This window comes from Sturnus vulgaris, chromosome 1, assembly GCF_052056855.1.
Source record: "Sturnus vulgaris isolate bStuVul1 chromosome 1, bStuVul1.hap1, whole genome shotgun sequence".
Lineage (NCBI taxonomy): Eukaryota > Metazoa > Chordata > Aves > Passeriformes > Sturnidae > Sturnus > Sturnus vulgaris.
The window spans coordinates 36,647,056-36,673,128 of NC_142243.1; the positions used below are offsets into that span (position 1 = coordinate 36,647,056).

The 26,073-nt window shown below is 36.6% G+C and overlaps 1 protein-coding gene across 1 annotated transcript in view; it reads left to right on the plus strand.

The window, feature by feature from the left end:
- Window positions 1-26,073, plus strand: part of LOC106857355 (inactive phospholipase C-like protein 2) — a 106,990-nt gene that overhangs the window by 50,379 nt on the left and 30,538 nt on the right. The window contains exons 3-4 of the mRNA XM_088163876.1: window positions 11,606-14,092; window positions 17,483-17,686. Coding sequence (XP_088020002.1) covers window positions 11,606-14,092; window positions 17,483-17,686 — 2,691 coding nt within the window. The remainder of the gene's footprint in view (window positions 1-11,605; window positions 14,093-17,482; window positions 17,687-26,073) is intronic.

Sequence of the window (26,073 nt, forward strand, 5' to 3'; positions counted from 1 at the left end):
CCATTAAATCATTTAATCACTATGAGTTTTCATGGTGGGTGGCTATAATATTGAGGTAAAGAAAATTAGTATAGTTTCTAAGGATTATGTAAACTTTTCTTCTTCAGCTTTTTCTTGCCATTTTTTCCTCTTGGTTTAGGCAGGAGGACCTTCATGGTGGGACCCTGAGCTAATTTCAAAGGAAGGGGAGAGCTGTGAGGAGAATCAGTGGAGGCTTTGGTTTCACCATGAGCACAAAGTAATTCAATTTGAAGAAAAGAGAGGAGAAAATTGTTTTGCTTCTCTGATTGGTTTTAGTTTTGGATATCATGTGAGTTAATTTTTGTGCTCTATACTGTGACTTTATGAGTATTTGTGATGTGTAAGAAATTTAGAAAGCTGCCTACAGGATATTGAGATATGGTACATGAACACGGTAATGAAAGATTAATGATATTTCCCTTGTATGACTTAGTGGTTTAGAAAAGGAGTCTTGTTTTCCTAGTAATTGTTTTTTTCCTCCACAGAACACAATTATGGTATTAACATATTTTCATTATTGCCTGTACCAAGTATTAAATACAGTGAGATCTGAAAATTGAAAGTTGGAATTTTTTTGCCTGCCATATTATGCTGAAGTTCGAGAGCACACTATATCCTTAGCCTTCCTCCACAATTAGAAGGGTTATAAACTGTATTTGACAATATTATAAGTTCTTTCATACTTTCTTACCACCTCAAGTGCTATAATTCTAATTTATATTGAGAATTTCTTAGCAGCTACTTGCTAAGATGCTGCTGTTGTAGATGAGAATTTAAAAATTGTCTTCAGTGTATTTGCTCTTGACTCTTGCATCCTTTAACATCTTGAAACTATAATGTCCTGTAGTGATACTTCTTCAGCATTCCTCACGAGGCAAACTTGCAGCAAGCGATCAAAATAGATCCCTTTAAAATACTGGAAGTCTGAAGAAAACTACCTGCCAATTTTTATTTGTTTAGTTGTAATTATTTAGTAAAACATACTGATGACTTATTAGGTTTGGCTTGTCAAACGTTTATATGAAGATGAACGTGAACGTTTATACAAAGATCACCTGCCTTGCTTTTTATTTTGCTTAGGATAAACAAATACTTTATTTGATTTTTGTGTCTCTCTCATATCTTTCTGTTACAGGCATCTTGTATTAAATATTTATAGTTCCCTGTTCTTTCCTAAGTGCCTGTAACTGTTATGAATAATTAAAGAACTGAGTTAAGGGGGAGAGAAGGGCACTGATGTAGCATTCAGCATGAGAATTCCCTGTAATTTTTTGCAAGTCTAAATTACATACACCTGAAAATCAACAAGGAAAACAAGAAATAGCCTTATGTCGTTAGCAAAGGTACGTGGGTACCCATGTCTTGTCTGCCCGTGTGATAACCTAGTAAGTATTTTTTATCTGTATCATAAGAATTGTCATTAAAAATCAACAGCTGGTTATCACTGTTTAATTATTGTTGTCAGGTAAGTAATAAGGCTGAAGTAGCAACTCAAGAATTTTGAAGATAATATTTGTTTAGCAAGCTGCAAGTTTCTAAAAGTTCCAACTTTTGTATTTAATAGGAAATTATTTGCATAAACTCTTTGTAGCATTAAGAGTTAATATTGTTCATAGTCCATCTCCTAATTGACAGAAATGAACTTATCTCAAACCACCCACGGAGAGCAATTCAATCTGTGATGTTCCATTTCTTTTTTTAAAGTTAACTTGTGAAATTTACTAGTCCAATTGCAATTAGTCCAGAAGCAAATCTGAAGATACCATTCATCAATCACTAGAGTGAAGAAAATCAGTTGATGAATTGAAAGCTGCAGGGCAGTGGTAATGATAGTTTTTAGAAGGAAAAATATTTTACATTTTTTTACTCTGCAGCCTGTCGGACTTAGAAAAAATAACCTATATGTGATAATTTTATTTCTGTGTTGTTCCCTGGGAAACACTCAGTGACAGGAAAGGACACAAAATCACCAGGAGCTTTCCAGGAGAACAGATGACATTTGGATTGAAATTTGGACAAAATACACAAATTGGCAGTGCAAGTGGAAGTGAACATTTTGCCACATTAGGGAAAGTAAAAAAAATTGCATGATTTAGTCATAACATTGTGCTGAGAGAGTGGGTGAGATGACCTGCAAGGATGTGTGAAAAAGCCATTCCTATAAATCAGATAACACATTTGTGGTCAATCTGCTCTTTATTTTTTGTGAGCAAGAGATATTGACAATTAAGGGAATATCATGTAGACTTCCTCTTACAGTAAAGAAGAGAGACAAGGTACTTTTCTGCTTTCCAACTAAATTAGTCAATCATAACAAACACAATTATTTTCATTTGTTGGCTTGATATGCAGCATTGAAAATAAGAATCTTGTCTGTATGGAGCAAGGTGTCATCTTCCACATTACTGATTTTTTTAGTATTTAAATATATATAATTTCATGGAGTATGAACCTGTAGTGGCATCCTAAGGTGCACACTCGACAAGTTTTTGTCAGGTGGTTTGTCTTGGTTCGTTTTGAATCAGATAGGATAGTGTCTGGGCCTGTTACCAGGAAAGTTGGTAAAAAAACAAACAAATAAATAAAACTCAACACTTAGGTCTGTGGGAAAATCTGGAAAAGCTTCTGGGAAGGCTTTCCCAAGAGTGGAAAAGGGTTGGGAGTCTTGAACCAGTTCTCAGTCTCACCTCTTGCTGGTGATGCTGTTGGCTTCTCTTCCTCTATGATGCTGAAGGGCAGCAGCAGAGGGAGAGGTAAAGCACCTTTCTGCAGAGCCTGCATCTGAAATGACAGAGATCTTAAACGTAGTTACTCTGATATTTCAAAGTCATCCACATACTGTACTTTTGCTTTAAAGGCTGACAGCTGTGCTACGTGTTTTGCCAGTTCAGTCAAATTGCTGTTTATGACTGAAACAAGAAATGGAAAAATGCCATGCTTTCTATCGGTGGAACTAACATGCAGCTATGAATACTTGAAGGGAATCTGACTCCTGCATATTAAATCTTGCCGATAAGTCTTGATTAGAATGCTCCTTGAAGTGTATCTTAGCTGTAATGTTTGCGTATTTAAAACATTATTGAACACCTGAAAATGAAAATGCTCAGAGTTCAAACAGGTGTGCATGTATTCAGAAAGAGCATCTTGCTGGTTTTACAGATAGCAGTGAGACTCAGAGCCTGCTTCCTCCCTGATCCGTGCTGAAACCTGTTGAACCTTTTTGTTGAGCCAATCTCAAATCCTTTAGAACCTTTACATGCAGCATCAGCTTTGTCATCTTCAGTTATTCAAGCTAAAAGCATCTGTAGCTTCTATTACTTTTTCTGATAATTGATGGCAGAATAAAGAAATGGTTATAATGAACATCAGTTTCTCTGTAGTAGTTAAAATGACCTGTTTGTCATAGTTTAGATACAATTTCTTAGTATGTGAGAAACTAGGAATCTAAAAAAGCTTTCTACTTACTTACCTAGGGTTAAAACTCTTCATGCCATCAAGCAATTTTTAACAGCTTTCTGTCAGTGCAGTTTCCTCAGTTCAAGACTCAGTACTTAGTAACTGCTGTTTTTCATAAATAATTACTGCAGTTTATATGGATCTGGTTAAGATATTGTTTGTTTGGATCTGAAATATGCACTTTTATCGATTTTGTGAAATTGGGATACCTCTTTTGCTCCATTGGAAATGCTCCCCAGAAGGCTGAACTGTAACTGACTCAGTAGCACTAAGAACTGAGACATTCATGCCAAGCATAACTCAGGCTTTGACTCTCTCAGTGCTCACAGCAGTCTGAGCAATTTCCTTAAATGCTTCTTATTTATTTTCTTTTCAGATCAGACTTTTTCCCCCTTTCCCCTGCTAATCTGTATTGTAAATTAACCCCTGAAACCAAATGACCTTTTTAATTTCATGAATATGCAGATGAACTCATACAAGAAAGAATGCCTCAGTAGTGCTTGAATTTTGGTTTTGCTACTGTGTTTTAGTGTTCAAATATAATATCATGTAACTTGTATATAAAAATATTAATGTATTATATAATTATAATGCAATACATAGTATAATGTAATTAAATTACAAAATTATGTTATAAAATGACAGAATCCTAGAAATTGCTGCTAGAATGCAAACATACATGGCAGCATGAAACTGCAGAATGTGGAAGTCTTAGTAGTAAAAACAGACTTTTTAAAATTTAGGTCAAAATCAAACATAGTAAAAGTAGCTTCAAGTCCTTTATTTTCAGCAGAGTGGACAATATCAGAATGTTTACTTTCTATTCAAAAGAATATGGAGTAGATTTATGTAAGAGCTGAGTGAGAAGGGAGCAGGCACCCGTGGATGTCTTTGGCATCTTCGTGGAAGAAGTGTCTGCCTCGGACTTGATGATCTGTGGGTTCTTTCCAACTTAGAATATTCTGTGAATCTGTATCTGTGCCATGAAGCACAGGGAAAGCTCCCCTGTGACATCCTGTGAGAGCACTTGAATAATGAAAAAACCTGAGGATACTTGAGACAGCAACATGAAAAACATATTAGAAGATGGTTTCTTTACTCTTGGTAAGCTGATCAAATGACTAAAGCTCTTCTGTAGGAAGTTTTGCAAAGAAAGCTTTTAGTCTAGAATCTCTTTGCAAAACCATATCCTGTTATTTCCTGGCTTGTTGCAGTCTTTTGAGTTAAATTGCTGCTATAACAGCAAAAAGGCCAGCACAGGCCACTGTTTTTCTCTGCTCTTTCTAATAGGTAATGTGAAAGTGATCCATATCATATCGTGTCTTATCGTATCGTATTGTATCGTATCGTATCGTATCATATTATCATAAATTTTCTGGTGTCCTGTTTTCTTGAAATGAGGCAGAAGAAAATGAGCCCAAGAGCCTGAGAACCTCAATTCTGTTATTTTATGATGTTGACAGTTCTCTCTTATAGCTTGCCTTTATGTTTTATATGTTTGTGAAATTGTTGCTGTACTCTGTGAGATGGACCAAGATGAGGGATTTTTTTTTCCCTAAAAGAATTGTTTATGTTGGAAAAGACCTTGAAGATTGAGTCCACCACAGAAGCTAATGACATAAAACTCTACTGTTAGTTCAAGTAGGATCAGATTTCAACAGAACCGTTTCAGCTACATTCATTTTAATTGAATTAATATCTTGATAAAAGTGTGTGATTCTTTCTATCCTCCAATTTTTAAGCGGTTCCTTGCTTCTAGTGGTTATTTTGAACCAGCTCTGATACTTAGTTGGTCACATGGAAAATTGTTTCAGCTCACTAAAACTGCAGAAAACTAATTTGGAAGAAAATAGATTTTTTGTTTCCTGAGGTAGTGAGGTAAATTAACTTACTGTGTGTCAAACAGCTGCTAATGAGGGCCTGAGGAGCTGAAGTGAGGAGAAGGGAGATGCAACTGGGGCAAGAGGAGGAAGAGAAAGGACAGAAAATTAATGTTTTGAAGAGGGGTTGAAGAGAGAATTGGTTTAACTGTATCATGAACCATGCAGTTTGCTCATCTGAAATAGTATAGGTAATTTTTGTTTGAATATTGGACACCTGTGTCCATATTCCTTTAATCACAGAATTCCTTTAGTAAAAAAAACCAAACAAACTGAAAATTACAACAACAACAAAAAAATCAACCCGGAATTGTTACTTGTTCAACTAATCATATTTTCATTCCTCCTCATAGTTATTTATAACATTGTGTAACTGGGTCTGGCTGGGGTCAAGCCGCCAGACATTAGATAGAAAAATATGTTCCTCTTAAAAGACTTCTGCAAACAACAGATATTTCACGAGTACAGGTTTTTGAGGAAATATTTAAATGCTGAGCACAAATACAGTGATTCACAGCAAGTGGGAGGACTTGTGTTTTACAAATAGCTGATGTTTTGTCTCTCCTCAAATAGTTGTTATTTCAGTGAGAACTCTGCTTTGTTTTACATACAACTGCTGGTAGCTGTGTGTAGTTCAACACTTGAACGGAGTCTGATTTAACACCTGCCATTTCTGAAGTGTTTGGGATCCTGTCAGCTGAACTGCTGATTACTTGGAGAGCTTTTTCTTGTTTTGGTTTCTGCAGGCTCTGGGATCTTTGGGCAGCTGCGTTACGGCATTAACAAGTACATGCCTTTTAGTGAATCCGGGTCACTGTGTTAGTAAGAACCTCTCGGTAATGGCAAATTGCAAGGTGCTGACTAGGGAGAGAGGATGCTTGGCTGGAAGAGAGGGGCTGAGTGGTGGCTGTCAGCAGATTCTTCTGCTGAGTTGTTAATTCCAGGAGAATTAGGCTTAGAGAGGGTACACAAGGACAAGGATGTAGAGCTCTGAGCTCCTGCCTTTGGGGACACGGCTCCTGATGGTGAAGTGCCTTTTCTGTACCACCACTTCTCTCGTTCCTCCTCTCAGCTCTTTTCTCCCTTTTCCCCCACACTCTTCCAAAGAAGACTCTCACTCTACCTTTAACTGCATGAAACTTTTGAAATAAGTGCTAAATGTTGTGTATCAAAGATGAAACATTGCTGATTTAAGTTAGCTGATATTTTCCTTCCTTTTTTCCTACTGCCTCTTTTGCACAAAAACTTGCTTAGCTTCTTTTATGGTGCTGCATTCTGTGCTGTAGAATGAGTTGGCATTTGTGCATAGGTAAACTATACATAGTATGATTTATTTTTCCGTGTGTGTTTGCAAAAACAAGTTCTGTTCATTATTGCTGTTTCAGGCACTAAAAATACTTACAGAGATAAAGATGATGTAATATTGACATTGCTTTTGGAGCTCATTTGCTTATCTACACTCACATTTATATCTCTAAAACCACAGGTGCAACTTGGGAAAAGAACAAGTTACTGATATTACAATATTTTTAACAAAATGCATTCAAAGTTAATATTTTAAAGTACTAACTTAAAGAGGTGGGTTTTTTCCTTTGAGTAGACTTAACTATGTAGAGACATAAGTATGAAGAGCTTCCTTAAGTATGAAGAAAATCTAGAGATTTCACGTTTTTTGTTTTGAATAAAAATGCTTAAGAACCTTAATTAAATAAGCAAAGCATCAGTTGTACTTTTTTAACCTACCACTTTCTGAAATAGACTTACTATACATCATGTCTTTAAGCTAGGTGATTTTGCAATTACTACTGGATTGCATTTGATGAAAACAGGCAGGTATTGTACTCAGATTGGCTACATGAGTGTACATCTACTATAAAAACCAAGTCATCAATGAATTGTGTAGTGTCAGAAGGGCAGTTCACTCTGTGTTCATTATGTAGATCATCAGGCTGCCTGTTCTCATCATAAAGTATTGAATTTTACTGAAACCATTGGCTACAGATGTACATTAAATTACATCTAAAATAGCTTTCACGCTATATTACATTAAATAATAGTGTAATTTGATAAATTACAATTACCCAACTTAGGTCTGGCCTTTCTTCTCACCTACTCAGTAATAGCTCAGAGTATTGGCACACCACTGGCCTTCAGGTTCCCAAGCATGCCACTTAATTCAGAGCTTATATGAAAAAAAATTATATTTGAAAGCTCTTGAGACACTGTACATGATTGCAGTCTTATTACTACACCTCTGTACAGACCTTGTTAGGCTGAATGGCTCACATTGATCTTGTTTCTAAGCCTGTTTGGGATGAACTAAGCAGGCATTCTAGGGACTGTGGCTCCTGTGGCTCCTGCAAACTGTGTACCACCATTGCCTCAAGGTGCGTAAGTTTTCTCAGAGGTTGTCAAAGCTCAGTCCTTGGCAATCAGAAAGCCTGCAGTGAGGTGCTGCACTTCAGAGGTTGTGTTTTGTGTTCTTGTTTCTTATGTAATTGCTTGGCTGGCAGAGCACTCACCTGCTGCTGGGGTGGTTGGGCTTTGGTCCCTCTGCCTGGGCATCTTGGAATGCTCAGCCACATGTCCTCGAGACATGCATGGAGCTGCATTCCACGCTTTGGGGAACCGCTGGTATATAAAAATGAATGGATATTCTTTATGGTTAGAGCATAAACAAGTTGCAGCAGGACCTGTCACCTGGGGAGGTGTGTATTGAGAGGATGAAATTCAATGTTCAGGTCCTTGCTACGTGGACTAAATTTTTCATTCAGGGTCACAAAGTGAAATGTTTATGTTTTGTGATGTCAGGGACTTTCACTTCCCAGACGGGTGGTCTAAAAATCTGTCATTGTGCCACTTCCTCTTGTTCCCATTGTCTTTTCTGTTTGAAATCCTCTGTTCTAAAAAGAGCACCTTAGTGGCCTAAATGCACATAGAGGCATGGATTTTCCAGTCTAGGAACTATCACCTCAAAGCTGCAGGTGTCTTTAGTCATGGAGACAGGCAGGATCACAGGCACCCATCTCCAAAATTTGCATGGGCCAGTGTGAGGACCGTTCATCTATTGGCAGGTGGAAGGAATGTCCTTCACTGTGCTGCAGCCCCACACTTGCCACTTGGAGAGGGTTGGCAAGTCCCTGCCTTGGGCTCTAAGTGTTCTTAATTCCGCTGGACCAAGTGGTACCTAAACATCTTGGCAGCTTGGTGTTTAAATATTTTTCAAGTACTGCCTCTGGGTCATGATTCACTCTTTAGGTCATAAAGTTCACTCTCTGCTTCCTTTCCTTGAGGAGCTGTTTCCAAACTTTGCACTATTCATCCTTTCCTCTGTCATCCTGATCTATTACATTATCAAATTCCTGAATCCTGTTGCTGTCCCTATCAGTACCAGTGGTTATTGGAACTGCCGTTTAAGTAATTTTATGATAAATTTGCATGCATTAAAAGCACTGCAATTCAGGAGTGATGTGCATCTCTCTCCATGTCTGATTCAAGATTCTCTGTTCTTCTCCAGAATTCTGTTTTGTTGACAGTGCTGTCTTAGTCACACAGCTATTTCTTTGTTGGTACCTTGAGAGGAATAAAAAAGTTATCATGGATATATTCTTCCCTCCTTTTGCTTTTAATCCATTTTCTCCAGCTGTCTCTGTCTCTTAAGTGCCACAGATGACAGCTGGGATTATTTCTGTTTTTTAAACTGCTAGATACTTTGTTTTCTGTTGCTAGGAACTCCTGGATAAACTAAACTTTGTGTAGTTGCTTGTAGTGGTTATGAGCAATGTTTCAAAACAGTTTTATCTGTGGTCTCGTCAGTCCCTCAAAATATCTGGCAGGTGACCTTGGCTGGGACATGAACAGTATTAGGAAATGTATTGATGAGGTGGTTGTTTTGGTTTCAGTAATTAAGTCTTATGAGGCACAGACAGTCTTTAGGGAAAACCCTGTAATGATGACAGGACAAGTTATAAACTGAAGATTGGCATGGTCTTCATTGTGTGAGAGATCCTAGAATGACTGAAAGTTGCTTCAGCACAAAAACTGTAGCTGCTGCCTTGGACTGAATTACACATCTGCCCTATAGAGTCAGTGTCACTTTGAGCATGCTGAACAGCAAGAACCCTGTAAGTCTCATGAATGCCAAGAGGTCATTCCTGTGTTTATTCAGATACATGCAGCTTTTAGTTTGAGAAATGTATTTCTCTCCCAGGTCTGTGACTGAGAAATCTGGAGCATTAAGGAGTTTCAAAGTGCTTAATTCTAACCCTGAAGTACCAGGCAGGAATGTCATTGCTCATTTATGTGGGACTGTCCTTTGCCACTTTTTCCAGGCAGGAGATATAAATAGGTAGACAAACAAGCTAGGCTTAAAATAGAACAAAAACCTCTGTAAATAAAAAATCACATTTCTTTGTTGCTTTTTTTTAAGTTAAGGAAATTTGCTGTTGTTTGAAAACAACCCTTATGCCTAAACTACATGTAATGAGATTCTGAGAGCCAACCCTGTGCAGTATCCATTGCAGGTGTTTGATCTGCAGTTGGAAATAAAACAGTCCTCTGCAGGGTTATTCGCTTTTACTGCTCTCTTGAGAACTTGAACAAAGCAAATTCTGCTGTCATTAAAGGTGCAAGAATAGTATGGTTGATTAATTTTCTCAAACATGGAACAGCAAATATTAAGGCTGCTCACCTTACTAATCATTGTTTTCAATGAAAGACTTTTCAGATGCTTATAAATTAGATTACAAAACCAGGACTCTGCATTTTTCATTTAATGAAATTAAACATACAGCACATGTGCACTGAGCTGGAAATGCATTTTGTAATGGATGGTCTTTCTTTGAACATCTGTTCAGCATAGCAATCGTTAAAAGTTTTCTTTCACTTTCTCCATTTAAGCAATTCTGATTGGCACTGGAACATACTTCTAATGGAAAACGGTTTCAGGGAATATCAACATGCTTCTTAAAAAATTTTGATAAAGCTGGAAAAGTAATTTTTTGCGCTGTGCTGGTTTATAAGAACACTTCTAATTAAGGTATCTTAATATAAAAATATTTTTAATTCAAGTGTTATTTCAGACTAAAAGTTAGCTCCTCAAGACATGTTGCTTTCAGAAAAAAAATCCTAGCATTTTTCAGTCTCAGAAAATGCAGATAATGAAAGCACAAATTTCTTAAATTCCTTTCTTATGAAATTGATTGCAGTTAAGTCATGTGTTGCTGATTTATTTGCACTTGTTTTAATAAGCACAAATAGGTATAATAGAGGTAGCTAAACAATATTCTTTTCCCATTTTTTTTCTTATATATCCTTATATACCCAAGCTTTCTCTAGTAAAGTGAGACCTCTGGGTTATCTCATTGCTTTAAGAGCAATGATGAATCAATTTTCCTTCCCTTCCTGACCAGGTCTTGTATTCAAGTTCTTTCTAATGACATGAAGGTTCTTTGGAAACAGTTAAATCCTCTCAGAAATTCCCTTCTGAGTCACTCCTGTATTTTCTGAAACTCAGGACTTGAAGAGTTCTATCTGCTCCAGTCCAGTTCCTTGTGTTTCAGTGCAGCTTCTTTAGACTATCGTGGGTATTTTCCTGCTAAGGGGAGGGATGTGTGAGTGCTGTGGGCAGTCTGTGTGAAGAGCATGGATGGGTGCTCTGGTGAAGGAAGCTTTGCATAAAGGAGTGCTGTTAATGTCTTGTACACTTTGATTAGGGCCATGTCGTATGGAATTTATGTAGTTAATTGTGCATTGTGTTTCTTTGGTGTTCACAAGGACCCTGTCAGCATGGTATAAAAGCATTATATTCTGTATTGACAAATTTGGCAGGTATCTATAGGACTGTATAAGGACTCAGACAAAAGCTTGCTTCAGACTGCTTTGACTTTAGAACCTGTTCTCTCTCTAAGTAGGGTAAAACTCAAAAAATAAAATGCACATACATATATGCAATAATACAGGATTATTATTTTGTAGCATTCAAAACTTATTTTTTTAAGTTTCATATCCATCAAAAGGACTAAAAATAAACTCTGGAAGATTACTTAGAGTAGCAAGAGCAAATATTAAGGCATTATTAGTATTTTCACCGTGATGATGCCAGTAAGAACTTCCATCTTATTGGTCATCACAAGACTTTATTGAACTACTTGATGAACTTTCAGCTCTAAGTTGAAACCTGTTTCAATGTTGAGCAAAATCATACTTACAGATTATTCTTTTCTCCCCCCCATCCCTTTGTTTACCAGGATGGTACGAAACAGAAGAGAGAAAGGAAGAAGACTGTGTCATTCAGCAGCATGCCCACGGAGAAGAAGATCAGCAGTGCAAGCGACTGTATCAACGCCATGGTGGAAGGCTCTGAGCTCAAAAAGGTCCGATCCAACTCCAGGGTGTATCACCGATACTTCCTTTTGGATGCTGATATGCAGTCTCTCCGTTGGGAGCCTTCAAAAAAGGATTCTGAAAAAGCAAAGATTGATATTAAGTCAATCAAAGAAGTAAGAACAGGAAAAAATACAGATATCTTCCGCAGCAACGGAATATACGACCAGATATCGGAAGATTGTGCATTTTCAATTATATATGGAGAAAATTATGAGTCTCTAGATCTGGTTGCTAACTCAGCAGACGTTGCAAATATTTGGGTTACTGGCTTAAGATACCTGATTTCTTATGGAAAACATACTCTAGATATGCTAGGAACTACTCAAGATAATATGCGGACTTCGTGGCTTTCACAAATGTTCAGTGAATCAGATGTAGATAATCTGGGCCATATACCCCTATGTAATGCTGTACAATTTATAAAAGACTTAAACCCTGGTTTAAAAACAAATAAAATTGAATTAAAATTCAAGGAGTTACATAGATCCAGGGAAAAAACAGGTACTGAAGTAACAAAAGAAGAATTTATCGAAGTTTTTCATGAGCTTTGTACCAGACCTGAAATTTATTTCCTGTTAGTTCAGTTTTCAAGCAATAAAGAATTTCTAGATACCAAGGACCTCATGATGTTTTTGGAAGCAGAGCAGGGTATGGCACAGGTCACAGAAGAAATAAGCCTTGAAATTATTCAGAAATACGAGCCAGCCAAAGAGGGCCAGGAAAAAGGTTGTCTTTCTATAGATGGGTTTACAAATTACCTTACTTCACCAGACTGCCACATATTTGATCCGGAGCATAAAAAAGTTTGTCAAGATATGAAACAGCCTTTATCTCATTATTTTATAAATTCATCTCATAATACATACTTGATAGAAGATCAGTTTCGAGGGCCTTCTGACATCACGGGCTACATTCGTGCTCTAAAAATGGGTTGTAGAAGTGTTGAACTGGATGTATGGGATGGTCCAGATAATGAGCCCGTGATTTACACAGGGCACACAATGACATCACAAATTGTCTTCCGTAGTGTGATTGACATTATTAACAAGTACGCCTTTTTTGCTTCAGAATACCCTCTTATTTTGTGTTTAGAAAATCATTGTTCTATTAAGCAGCAGAAAGTGATGGTACAGCACATGAAGAAAATTTTGGGGGACAAGCTGCATACACAGTCTCCAAACATTGAAGAGTCTTATCTTCCATCACCGGAATCACTTAAAGGGAAAATACTAATTAAAGCAAAGAAGCTTTCTGCTAATTGTTCTGGACTAGAGGGAGATGTTACAGATGAAGACGAAGGAGCAGAAATGTCACAGAGAGTGGCGAAGGAGGGGGTAGAACAGCAAAACTCAATGACAGGGAAACGATTCCAGCTCTGCAAAGATCTTTCTGAGTTGGTAAGCATATGTAAATCAGTTCAGTTCAAAGAGTTTCAAGTTTCATTTCAGCTCCAGAAGTACTGGGAAGTGTGCTCTTTTAACGAAGTGCTTGCTAGCAAATATGCCAACGAAAACCCAGGAGACTTTGTAAATTATAACAAACGTTTTCTTGCGAGGGTTTTCCCCAGTCCTATGAGAATTGACTCTAGCAATATGAATCCCCAGGACTTTTGGAAGTGTGGTTGTCAGATAGTAGCAATGAACTTTCAAACGCCTGGCTTAATGATGGACCTTAACATTGGTTGGTTTCGACAAAATGGAAACTGTGGCTATGTCCTTCGTCCTGCTATCATGAGAGAAGAGGTTTCCTTCTTTAGCGCGAATACTAAAGACACCGTGCCTGGAGTTTCACCTCAGCTGCTTCATATTAAAATCATTAGTGGGCAAAACTTCCCAAAACCCAAAGGATCAGGTGCCAAAGGTGATGTTGTGGATCCTTATGTCTATGTTGAAATACATGGAATCCCTGCTGACTGTGCTGAGCAAAGGACGAAAACAATGCATCAGAACGGGGATAATCCAATTTTTGATGAAAGCTTTGAATTTCAAATAAATTTGCCCGAGCTAGCTATGGTGCGTTTCGTAGTACTGGATGATGATTACATTGGGGACGAGTTTATTGGGCAATACACTATTCCCTTTGAGTGTCTCCAGACTGGTTATCGGCACGTTCCTCTGCAGTCATTGACTGGTGAAAGCTTAGCTCATGCTTCCTTGTTTGTGCATGTGGCCATTACAAATCGAAGGGGTGGTGGGAAACCTCACAAGAGGGGCCTCTCTGTGAGGAAGGGCAAGAAATCAAGGGAATATGCTTCTATGAGAACATTATGGATTAAAGCAATAGATGAAGTATTCAAGAATGCCCTCCAACCTATTCGGGATGCTACGGATTTGAGAGAAAATATGCAGGTACAGTTTCATAATCAATTTATTGGTTCATATGTGTACCTTTGTACTATGATAAATATAGAATACATGTTTTTTTAAGTATCTTGTATATTGAACGATTTGAGTCTAATTCTGAACAGCTCTAAGAATGGATCATTCCAGAGGAGTTGTTTAGATGAGCTGTCCACTGATGTAACCTTGAATGCACGCGTATATTTTGTTGAATGTCGAAATGGAAATATGACTCCAGTGTTTGAACTCAACCCTATTGACTCATTCTATGTCTTTGAATGAATATTAGAAATACACTGAAAGAAAGTATGGCAATATTTTAGTTTTAAAGAATTAAGCAGAAATGTGGAAGAGTATACAGCAGATAGAAAAGGGAGACTTTAATGCTTATCAGAGATCTTACTTGTAAGTCTAAGAATAATTTCACCAAAGTTAGGCTTTTTCTTTAGTCCTAAATAGAAGGCAGTACTTTCAAGAAAGATCCATTTGCTTTCCATGATTCTTCCTAGTTATGTTAGAAATACATGGCATTAGCATTAAGATATTAGAAGGCATCTTCTAGAAGAAGTTGTCCTACTTTAAATGTCATGTTAGTAAAACACATTGAATTTAAGGAAAAAGTGCAGTCTGAGGTGATTTGTTTTGTGGAAGCCAAGAGATCTCACTTCAAAAATGTGTTCCTTGGAGATTCTAGGTGAATAACCCCTTTTAGAAATGTATTAAAATTGAGTTGTAAAGTTACATTCTATTTAATACAAGTTTTAACTTTATTTATGAACTTCTGATGGAATACTAGCAGTGATCAACAAAATTAAGAGTTGTCATTTCAAATGGACTGACCTATCAAATCCTCTTGGTGTTATACAGTGTTAAGGGAAAAGAGATTAAAAGAAATGTCTAAGATCTGATTCTGGATTTTAAAGTCACAGCAGTGTATATAAATTTTCTTAATGAATAATTATATTATATTAAAGAGATTCTAATAGAAATACAATTTTAAAGCTAATTTTATATGAAATAAGAAATTAGTACATCATTATGCAGCTCTCCCATTCCACTTGGTATATAAATTTACTCTTTTAAAAGATAATTTAAAAAATACAGGAATGATACTTTGACTCATAAATGTTTCAAATTACAGACTACACGTAAAATGAACATTACCTGTAGTTAACCTACTGAAGGCAAGAATTCTGTCATATGAAGAATACTGTATTTTAAGATACTTTTCAAGGAAGAACTGAGTTGAGGAAGCAGTGAAAACATGGAATTTTGTGTAGCTACATTAAACTCGTGAATGTGCATGCTGCAAAATGCACAGCATAATGATATAATTGAAAACAGACTCTACAGTGGGGTTTCTTTGAACATGAGATATTAAAAGGTGTTTTATGTATTTTATTCTGTCAGTTTGAAAGATGTGCTATCAACTAAATTTATCATTATCTCAAAAATGCTGTCAAGAAGTTATTTTAGGCACATGAGGGAAGATTAGTTTTTCTTAACTTTGCTAACAGATTATATAATGTGAACCATTTAAGCTCTGTGTAAATAACTTTTTATAGCTAATACAAGCAACAAACCACTCAATTAAAATAAGTATCAGTTTATGTCAGGGAATGCGAAATTGTTTAATTTCTATACCACTGAAATTTTGTGTTATAAATTATAATGATTTTTGTGACCATTATATTCTCATAATATGCTCAGAAGCCAGATTATAAAGGGCAAAGTTGGTTAGTTTGATTTTTTTAAATATAAGGTGGAATAAGAAGAATAAAGAAAATATGCAACAGTGAGTTAATAGCTTCTCCAAATCCATGTAAGAATAGCCTTTTTTGTTTCTTTTGTTCCTGTATTACCATGACAAAAACTGATGTAATAACTTGTATTAATCACTGATAAAAGTGTAATATGAGTGACTGAACTGGGTGTGATGTTGCATGTTTAAATTACTGAACAGTATGAGGAATGGTCTCTGAATATAGAGTTGGAAGTCCAAAGGCAAGAGTTAGAGTAGTAATACGTATTAGTCCTGTCCTGCCTTATATATTAATGTATATATACGATCCCTGGGTCCTTGTTAACCTCTCTGTAAAGCAGTTGTTCATAATGGCTTATCCATGGTACTTATCTCAAGCAAAATCTGTTTGAATGGAGTTCCCAATGTCTGTCTCTTGAGCTGTGTAATTATTGTGTCATGGAAGTGTACATCAGCTGATAAAAGAAGCTTCTGTTTCCTGGTCATTTACTAAAAGTACACTCTAAGTGACTGGGTAGGTGCAATTTAGTGTTCACATAATTTTGCATGAATATGCTGTACATGCATATTTTCAAGTCTGCTTTGGTATTTTGTCTGATAAAGGGACAGCAAAATATTTCACATTTGATTGCTGTTTGAATTCAAGTTGGCATTATATCATTCTAGGAGACAATGTCCACAAATGAGTCTTATCATGCCAGCAAGATGGAAAGTGATTTGGATTAAAATGAAAATTTGTACCGGATACTCTGCCTGGGTGCGGCATGAGAGAAAGGAGCACTGAGCACATTTGTAACTTAAATATACCATGTTTTTGTTTTTAATTCCTACAGGAAGACAAACTCCAGACCTGCCATAGGTCACCAGTTCCCAGTTGGTACAAAAATCCTAAATTCTGTACAATGCTGACAATATTCCCATCATGGAATGTCAGTGGCTACTTGGAGTCACACTGTATTTCCAGTGCTGTAAACTTTCTTCCAGTTTAAACTTAGGGCTTTATATTCTACTGTACTGGATATAAAACATGACTGTAAGAAATCTTAGGGAAAGGTACAGTAGTCAGTATTTAAGCTGAAGAACCTTTAAAAATTCACTGAAGTGTGACTCTGATAGGAATACACCAATAGTGGAGTGCTGGGTTTGTGAATCACACCAAATGGGAGCCTGCAGATCCACAGCACGTCTGGACTGCAGTTCAGGTATGTTTAAAGTTACAAATGTGCTGAATTCCTCCTTCTACTTCACTTTGCTTAATTGGCACATTCAGCATCTAATATTTTTTTCTCTTGATGGCATTTAAAAAATGCTTTAAAATTTTTCAAAATATATAACCACTATGCTTTAGAATCTCATTATTTCCATAGGGAATTTTAGCCATGATAGAGAGGAGATATACTTGTTCTAAATTGATGTTTTTTTCTGTGGCATGTACTACATTCCTCGAATTTTTAGCATTTTTGTAAAATATGTGTGATATTGATTGGTTTGAAAAATGCCAGTTCTTCAGGGAAAAGCTGGTAATTGTAGCTCAACATTGTAGCTCAAGTATAATAGGAAAGTATTTTATCCTGAAACAACAAGACTTAAATTTTCATATTTAACTGTAAGGGAAACTCTTTCTTTCCTTTTTGCAGAATGCAGTAGTTTCATTCAAAGAATTATGTGGCCTCTCTCCTGTAGCAAATCTTATGCAGTGCATTTTGGCAGTGTCTATGCACTTGGTTGGGCCTGATAACACACCCTTGGTAGTAGTGAATCTCAGTGATCAGTATCCAACTATGGAGCTCCAAGGGATTGTTCCAGAGGTCTTGAAAAAGATTGTAACAGCATATGAAATGGTGAGTAGTTTTTTGTGCTTGTCTTATATTGTCTGTTTGGAAGAGTTTTTAAATATATCTGTATTATACTGTAGCATGCCTGTTTTAAAAGTAATTTTAACCTGTGACTTCCTATTCCGTGCTTCATTACTTGTGCTTGGAAGTTATTCCCATGAACAACTACAGCAATTGATAGTGTTTTAATACAGAGTAAAACATCGAGATTATTAATATGCTGCACACAAACACGTTTGTACACTTCAGAGGGTAAAATGGTTGTAACCAAGAGGATTTAACGTGAAGAAGAGGATGTATTGATTTACCAGTTTTTCAGTATTTTGAAAATTACTGTATATCTATAAACCTCTTACTGCTTTACATTTTCCACTTTGTGGACCTTGGTTTATTTTGGTTTTGACTCAACACAGAATACAGAAATATCAGGCACTGATTTCAGGTATTGTAGTTTTATGAGCACCTTGACATGTAAAATTCTACACATGCTCTTTTATTTTCCTTGTCTCTCTCTTTCTTACAGATGTCATTCGATTAGCCATTTTTACACATGTAAGCAGCTGTAATGTTAACTTCATTATGTTTCAGTAAATACATAAACTGTGTCTTTAGAGACTGGAAAGTAAACATGTTGCAAGAAAAAAGGAAGGAAGAACTAATATACCAATAAATACTGATTTACATCTGCTTTGCATTAATCTGAAATGTGGAAAAAAGATCCAGAAGAGTGTGATTTGAAATGTCTTCCTTACTTCCAGTGAAGTAATCTGGCAGAGTGTAATTGATTCTTTATTAATTTATTTAATGCTTTCTTTCACGTGTGCAATAATTTTGTGTGCTATAATGAGAAACCTCACCTGGCAGCACCAAGTCACTTGCCAGAAAAGAAATGGAGAACAACCAACCAGTAGCCCAGTTTGATAAGTATCTTGTAAACTGCTTTCTAAAGAAAAAGTAGCTTTAGAATTATGCTATACCAAAGTCAAAAAACCACTCATTGGTAATTAGCAATTTAGTCAGAGTTTATGTAGTTCAGTGGTGCCGTAAATATGACAAAATCTGTTTGGAATGATAGCACAGCTACAAGAAGATAGTGTGTATCCTCTTAGTGGTGGCTTACAGGATATCACTCTAATTAAGATGTAAACGAGCTTGACTGTTGGGATTGCAGCTGCAACACATAAAGACGTTCTGTTTTCTTGATGGAGATGTCTCTACCTGCAGTTTGTTCTGATGTGGTGATGCTGCTTGTTAGTTATTAAGCTATTCTAGGTAGGTAAAATCCTAGTTCTGAATCTGGAATGAATTTTTTGTTTGAATATCACTTAGCCAAAGGTGACTTGTGACTCCAGAAATCTTTACAATCTAAGTTGGGTTTGCTCTTTGTCTCTCACGTATGTTTTTCCCCACACAAAACTTATACTCTATACATGATTTGAATTATTTCTGTGCTTGAAATCTATACCTTACTTGTACCTGTAAAAAATAAAAGATGATTTTACTGGCAAAAGAAGGGATCTTCTTGTCCCTAAAATAGAAATATTCAATTTCAAACAAAGAGTATTATAGTGCTTCTAGCTCTAAATGATATTGAAGATAAGTAAATTTAAGGTTATTTTAATCAAATAAAAGTTATAAGTTAAAATAATGAGATTCGTTTCAATTTGTGACATTTGGGTTTTGCCAACACTCTGTTCAGTTTGACAGAAGATTTTAGGCAATTAAAATCTGAAGGGTATGCTGGAAAATGAAGTCAGCCATGGGAGACATATTCCCATGCACTTATTTCTGAAAGCATATTGTGAAACAGTGGGAGACATCTGTATCTGTAGAAATGTGACACTGTTTAGTTCATATATTGGTATTTGCTATAGTGGCAGAAGTTTAGAGTCTGACAGCTTTATACTTTGTGTGGGGGGATTGTATGATTTTGGTATATATCAATATAATGAGCCCTCCAAAGGAGAAATCTTACCTCATTAGTTTTGACTTGGGGGATACTTTTGTCAGGATTAATTAATATGTGGGTGTAAAATTCTACTTAATAGTAAGAGTTCTTTATCCCGAATTGAGAAAGGGTAAATGTATTGTCCAAGTTATGATTACCTACTTGTCTTCCTTTCTGCTGGCTTAGACCTCAGTACAGGTCAGAATTATGTAGCTGTGTGATTTCAGTGTGTCAAGTGCTGTAGGAATTCGTATGGATAACAAAGAGTCCAATGTTTATGAAACAAACCTTGATAGGTATCATAAATTCATGCATAGGCTGTCACTACCTGGTGTGTCCTCTCAATGTGGCACACGTAATGGCGTTCTCAAAGCGTGATTGTTTCAGGTTTATGATATTTTTAGCTAATGAAGGAATTCTTATGTGCCAGAAATACTCTCTTTTGTATAAAATGATAATGAACATAGAAAGTAATACTCAAGATTTTAATTATTCAGAATCTGTTGACATTGGGAGTGCCTGAAGGACTCATTGTTGCTCTGTCAAGTGAGAAAGGATGCAAGACCTTAACAGCAGGACAGTCAGTCCACCTTGAAATAATTGCAAATAAGTGCAATACTGCAGGGGCACATGGAAAAAAAGAACATCTTCAGTGTAACATGGGTTTTTTAAAAGAAACAATGAGGTAAATGATAATAAAATAGTGTATTAGTAGATACTTGGGGTTTTCATCTTTGAACAAATAGCACATAGTACTTTCTTAAATTGTCTGCATTCACTGCAATATTAATGGAGAAGCTGTTAAGTGATCAACACTACTAGTCATGGGTTAACCCTCCTATCCATATTACAGGAACTGGGGTATCTTTTCAGAATAATAAAAATCAAATATAGCTAGGAATTTTTGAGAAAGGCAAAAGTTTAAGGTGTATATTTTTCTTTAGCTTCTCCATGCTCCTGACTATTTTTCACCCTACCGTCTTTTCACTGCTTAACAATGTTTTATTTTTCCCTCTTGTTCATGAACTCCAGCTTCCTTTATGTGATACTTCAGCATGCACTCTGTTGGTGTCATCACACCCATCACTGATCAGTGCTGCAGACTGAAGCTTGGAGTTAAGGCAAGTGCCTCTTCCACACCATTGCATGTTATTTTTAATGTCTTATAACCTTTAAGATAAACAGTAAGTAAACTTTAAAAGTTATACTATGGCAAGAGAAAAAAATAAATCATCTTGCCCTAAGTCTGCAGCATTATTCAGTGATGAGTATAATAGCACTGCAAAGAGATGCTAGAGGACCATACAAATAAAGCCAGATACTGTTGAGAACTCTCTGTTGGCTCTTAGTGGAGGATGAAGTGTCCCATCCACTGAGGATAAGGTTTTCTGAACTTTGGAAGCAGGCATTTACTTCTAAGAGAAAAACTAACACAGAACATGCAGATAACTGTACCTGTGTGAAAAAGAAGTAGTGCTGCTACAGTAATTAAGATGTTATTAAATCCTAATTAGATAATGCTGCTAGTTCCGCTTTTGTTTTTTTTTTCTCAGTTTTTGGGGGTATTTTAAATTTCTTTTTTTAATTTTGAGGTGATTTTGTAACTCAGAATGTCTACAGAAAGTGTATTTGATTTAAATGAAATCAAACAAGATGAATAAATTTTGTATATACACCCTAGGGATGGACTTGAAAGCAGGTCTGTGTTTATTGGTGGTGGGGCTTGTGAGATAATGAAAATGAGAGGTATTAAAATAGAGTGACACTATTAAATTGAAAAACAAGATATCATTGGGGATGAGCAGTGCTGTAGAAAGCTTAAATCCGGTTACCTTATTTTTGGCTCTTTCCAGCTACTGACTGAGTACAGCAGATTGCAGGTGCAATCATGCAGAAGTTAACTTCATGTTACAGAGTTGGAAATTTCAGCAATCACATAAACCAAGTAAGATAGCTTATATTTTGAACTTGAACATGTCCCTCCCATTGGAAAGCAGATAGTTTGGCACTGTACCTGGTAGAGTTACAGACTGGACTGATACTGATAGGGCTTTATTAAAAGCCTATCTGAAAAGGACTGACTGTCAAGGTTTGGATAAAATGTTAGTAGTCCTCTCATACTTCAGCTACTACTCAAAATCTTAAATATTCTCCACTTTTAAAACTCATCTTGATATTAATATAGATTGAGTGGAGCACTTCTGTCACTGTCAGGTTGGACGTGACATATACCTGCACACTTGAACAGAATAACAATGGTGAATGGCGAAATCTTTATTATGTGTGTTCTCCAGTTTATATACTCTTAACAAGTGTGATCTTAAGTCTTCTTTATTGGGCATGTTGGATTGAATCTCGTAATTCTGTAGGAAGCAAAGGGTATATCCACTGCCTCCTAGACAGGGCCTAAGAAAGAGTGATTAGCAGATCCATTTTGAGTTACACTTAGCTTGTAAAATCTGTATTAGTTACCTGTTGTTGATGTAGGTCCTTGGTTATGGTTAGTGTGCAAATATGGTAAGGAGGATTACAGTCATCATGCTGTGATTATAGATTTGTGTCTTGAGAAAACAAGTAGAGCACGACTTTTCTATTTCAATTCGGCATAATGTGACTAATGTGTCAGATTTATTCAGCTGAGAAGCCTTCATTCCTCAAATTATCCTTTGAGGTTGCAGACTTCTGGGGCAACCAAAAAATACTGGATCCAGCGCTGGTAATTTGCTCCTTAAACTGAGTGAATATGCTGCTTCAACTTGTGCACAGGCCTGAATATTCAGTTTCTGATTGTGTCAGAGGAGGCTGAGTTCAATGTCACCAGTCTCCATGAAAGCTGTGTTCTGAGCCCAACTGCTTCAGAATGTTGTTCTTGAGCCCATTTCTTTGAAGTTGAGCTCCATGGGTGCTCCATGCTACAGTTCACCTCTTAGCATTATCTTGCTTATGAAGAAGAGAACTTAATGCTTCACACAGAAGATTGAAAAGCTATTATTCCTTGCTTTTGTACTTGAGAGCATAACTACATAAACAAAAGAAGAAGATAAAAGTAGTCAAAAGAACAGACATCACAGACACTAAAGATACCGCCTGGGGAGTTTGAAGTAAATATGTGCCACTTATCAAAAAACACTTGGGAAGAACAAAACAGGGAAGGTTCTCATGAAAAGAAGACATATTCCAAATAGCTGAAGTCATGTGCAGATGGGGAAGACAGGATCCATATTTAACCCTGCTGTAGTTAAATAAGAAATTGAAGAAAACTGACACTGAAGAATTTAAAAAATTGTCTGCACAGACTTAAAAATAACAGAAACCTCTTTTCTGAAAAAGCAGAAACAGAAGTCAGTCAAAGATTATGTAAGACCACTAGCTGATTAATGCTTAAGAGAAAGCCTCAGCTAAAGAGGCAAAGCCACAATACTTAATTAGGTTTTGCATCCATACACCTGTAGAGATTGAGGTTTCACATGAAAAGCTTCTTTATGAAAGACTGATTGGAGAATTCATCTGTAAGTGAAATGCTGACAGAAGATGTTTCATAGGAGAGGCAAAAGACTGGGAAAATAATACACCAGAAAGAGGAGATGTCCATTTAAGACTTCTGAAAGATCTCAAGAGTTGATGTATCAAAACTGCAAATTGTTGTGTGTATTCTCTCACTTGAAACTGACTATCAAAGTTGTTAGTGTGGTACCAGTGTTTTAAGAGATTTCCAGAGAAGATGATGAAATTACAGATCAGACAGGCTGACATCTGTACTGTGAAAATGGGTAGAAACTGTTTTTAAGGAGAAAATTAGAGGAAACATGGCGAAATGTGTCATGTTGAGGAAGAGTCAATACAGCTTTTGTAAAATTAAGGACTCATTAATCCCTTGGAGTTCTTTGATGTCAAAAAGCATGTAGACACAGCAGATCAGTTTGGTTAGATTTTCCAAAGCATCTGACAGTTTCCTTTCAAATGCTCCTATTAAAATAAAGTTACCATTAAATTTTTAGACTTTTAAAGTTATTAGATCTTTTCTGGATAGCTCAAGTGAATGTTGAACTTAACCTGGTGCTCCAGCAGGAAAAGAGCTGTTAAAGACAGTTACTTGTGTTGACTTTTGCATTAAGGGTGTGTTTTTCCAGTAAGTGGATTAGAGATAGTAGGTATAGCTCCTGCAAGGTTGATCTAGCTGAAGTAGCTAAGCACTCTGGAAGCTGTATGAATTAATGCTGCCCCCACATTTGCAAAGATCATTGAGGTGTGAGGTATGTAGCTGCTTAGACTTTCAACAGCTTTCTCAATCTTCATGGTAGATTGTTATAACACGTGTTAAAACAGTAAATTTCAAAGTTGGCAACACAAATGCAGTATTTAAATTGTGATAACACACAGTGTCTCACGGTTTCTATGATTGCCTCTGGCTTTCTACAGTATTGCTTACTTTCATTATTAGTGTCTGCAGAATAGAAATGTCTTCATTTAAGAAATAAATGGATATAGTTTGGTGGTTGGAGATCTAAGGGGAAACATACATAATTCATTGTAATTTAATATTGCAAATAGCCCAGGTAGTGTTTTTTGCCATGTTTAATAAATTATAGTAATTGCAGATCCTGGTTTTTGAGATGAATTGAAATAGTTACTGATTGTGTAGCTGTTAGTGTGTGGCAAAAACTGAAAACAAAGCATTCATGGAAAATATAGTGAATAGCTTGGCCAGTTGCTTCAGACAGAGTTGTGCTGCTTATTATCAGTTTTTATTTTCCTGTTTTATAACAGCATGAAGGTTGTAATTACGCTTCCAAAAGCAGAGCTGCAGATGATAACCTTAGCTTATGCTGGGCTTTTTCAGTCCACAAAGCAAATGTCTAATTTTGGATACTCAAGACTCCAGTGCCAAATGTTGTAAAGTATGAGCTTTTTTGCATTGATTGAAAAGTTCTGATAATGACAATTTAATGCTTCTGTGAAGTCAAGATTTCTACATTTCTTCTTGAGAGCATGGACAGCAAAGCTTTTTGTCTCCTCTCACTAATCCCATTATGCCTAATGGCTGACTCATGGTATTCATAAGAGCATAAAATAATACGGCTACTTAGGAAGAGGAGTTTGTGTAGCTTTCTGTCCTGTTTTAATGTAGTCCAATGAAATGTTTATGGAAGAGCATAAAAATAGGTCAGATGCATAGCAACTTCTCATACGTATTCCATATTTCCAATAGCAGTTCTCTTTCTCAATAAATTTTAAATTGAGTTTTGTCTTTTTGATTTCATCTGTGTGAAAAAAATTGTGGCTATTAGAACTGCTACTGATAGTTCTCATTTCAGAAATAACCTATTAACTACCTATTAGTTTTTTCACACAGATGATAGATTTTTGCTTCTTATACAGATAGAAGCTATTTTCATTTTATATACATGCCCTTACTTATTGTCCACTTTTCACATGGTTTTTCATTCTATCAGCTTTAGTTTTAAAATTATGAAAATCATTTTGCTACAAAAACCAGATTATCTGGAAAGTGAAAAGAAGTGACTGTTGGATTTTAAGTGTTTCTTGTCCTTGGTGCATAGTTTGGAAGAGCGCTGCTGATTATATTTACTCCGTCTTCAACCTAGTCTTTCTGATACATTTGACTTATGAGGAATTGAGAACAATTAGAAGTCTCTTTAATGGAGAATTTGTGGACTGTTTGTTCCTTTGGTAAATTTTCTTACACTGGGGGAAATTAATTCATTTTGGGATACTGCAGAATTAAGAACAGATTATGTCTTATTTTTTCTCAGGCCTACGAGAATTAGTTTTGGTAAGTGGATTTCCTATCTTTTGATCCTGCAATGACATGATCTTGTCTTGCTTCTTTCGGAAGACAAAAAAATGTTTTCCATGTATGTGTTCTCTAGAAACATAATACTTGATTATATCATAAGTTGTGCTTGAAGGACATGATCCTTGCCCTCTCTTCAGTGCTGCTGAGGTCGCACCTTCAGTGCTGTGTCCAGTCCTGGGTTGTCCAGCACAAGGGAGGCATGGATGTGCTGTACAGTCAGACAAAGGGCCACTAAGTTGATGGAGCATCTCTCCTACACAGAAAGGCTGGGAGAGCTGGGACTGTTTAGTCTGGAGAAAAGAAAGTTGAGGGGGATCTCATCAACATATATAAATGCCTGAGGAGAGGTGCAAAGAGGCCAGAGGTGGGCTATTTCCATCGGTGCCCAGTGACCGGAGAAAAGGCATGAAATGAAAAACAGGAGGCTCTGTCAGAACATCAGGTAGCACTTATTGACTGTAAGGGTGACTGAACATGGGAACAGGTTGCCCAGAGAAACTGTGGAGTCTCCAGCTGTGGAGGTACTCAAAAGCCATCTGGACATGGCCCTGGGCAGCCAGCCATGGTAAGTGGCCTTGCATGAGCAAGGGCATTTGGACCAGATGACCTCCTGAGGTCCCTTCTAAC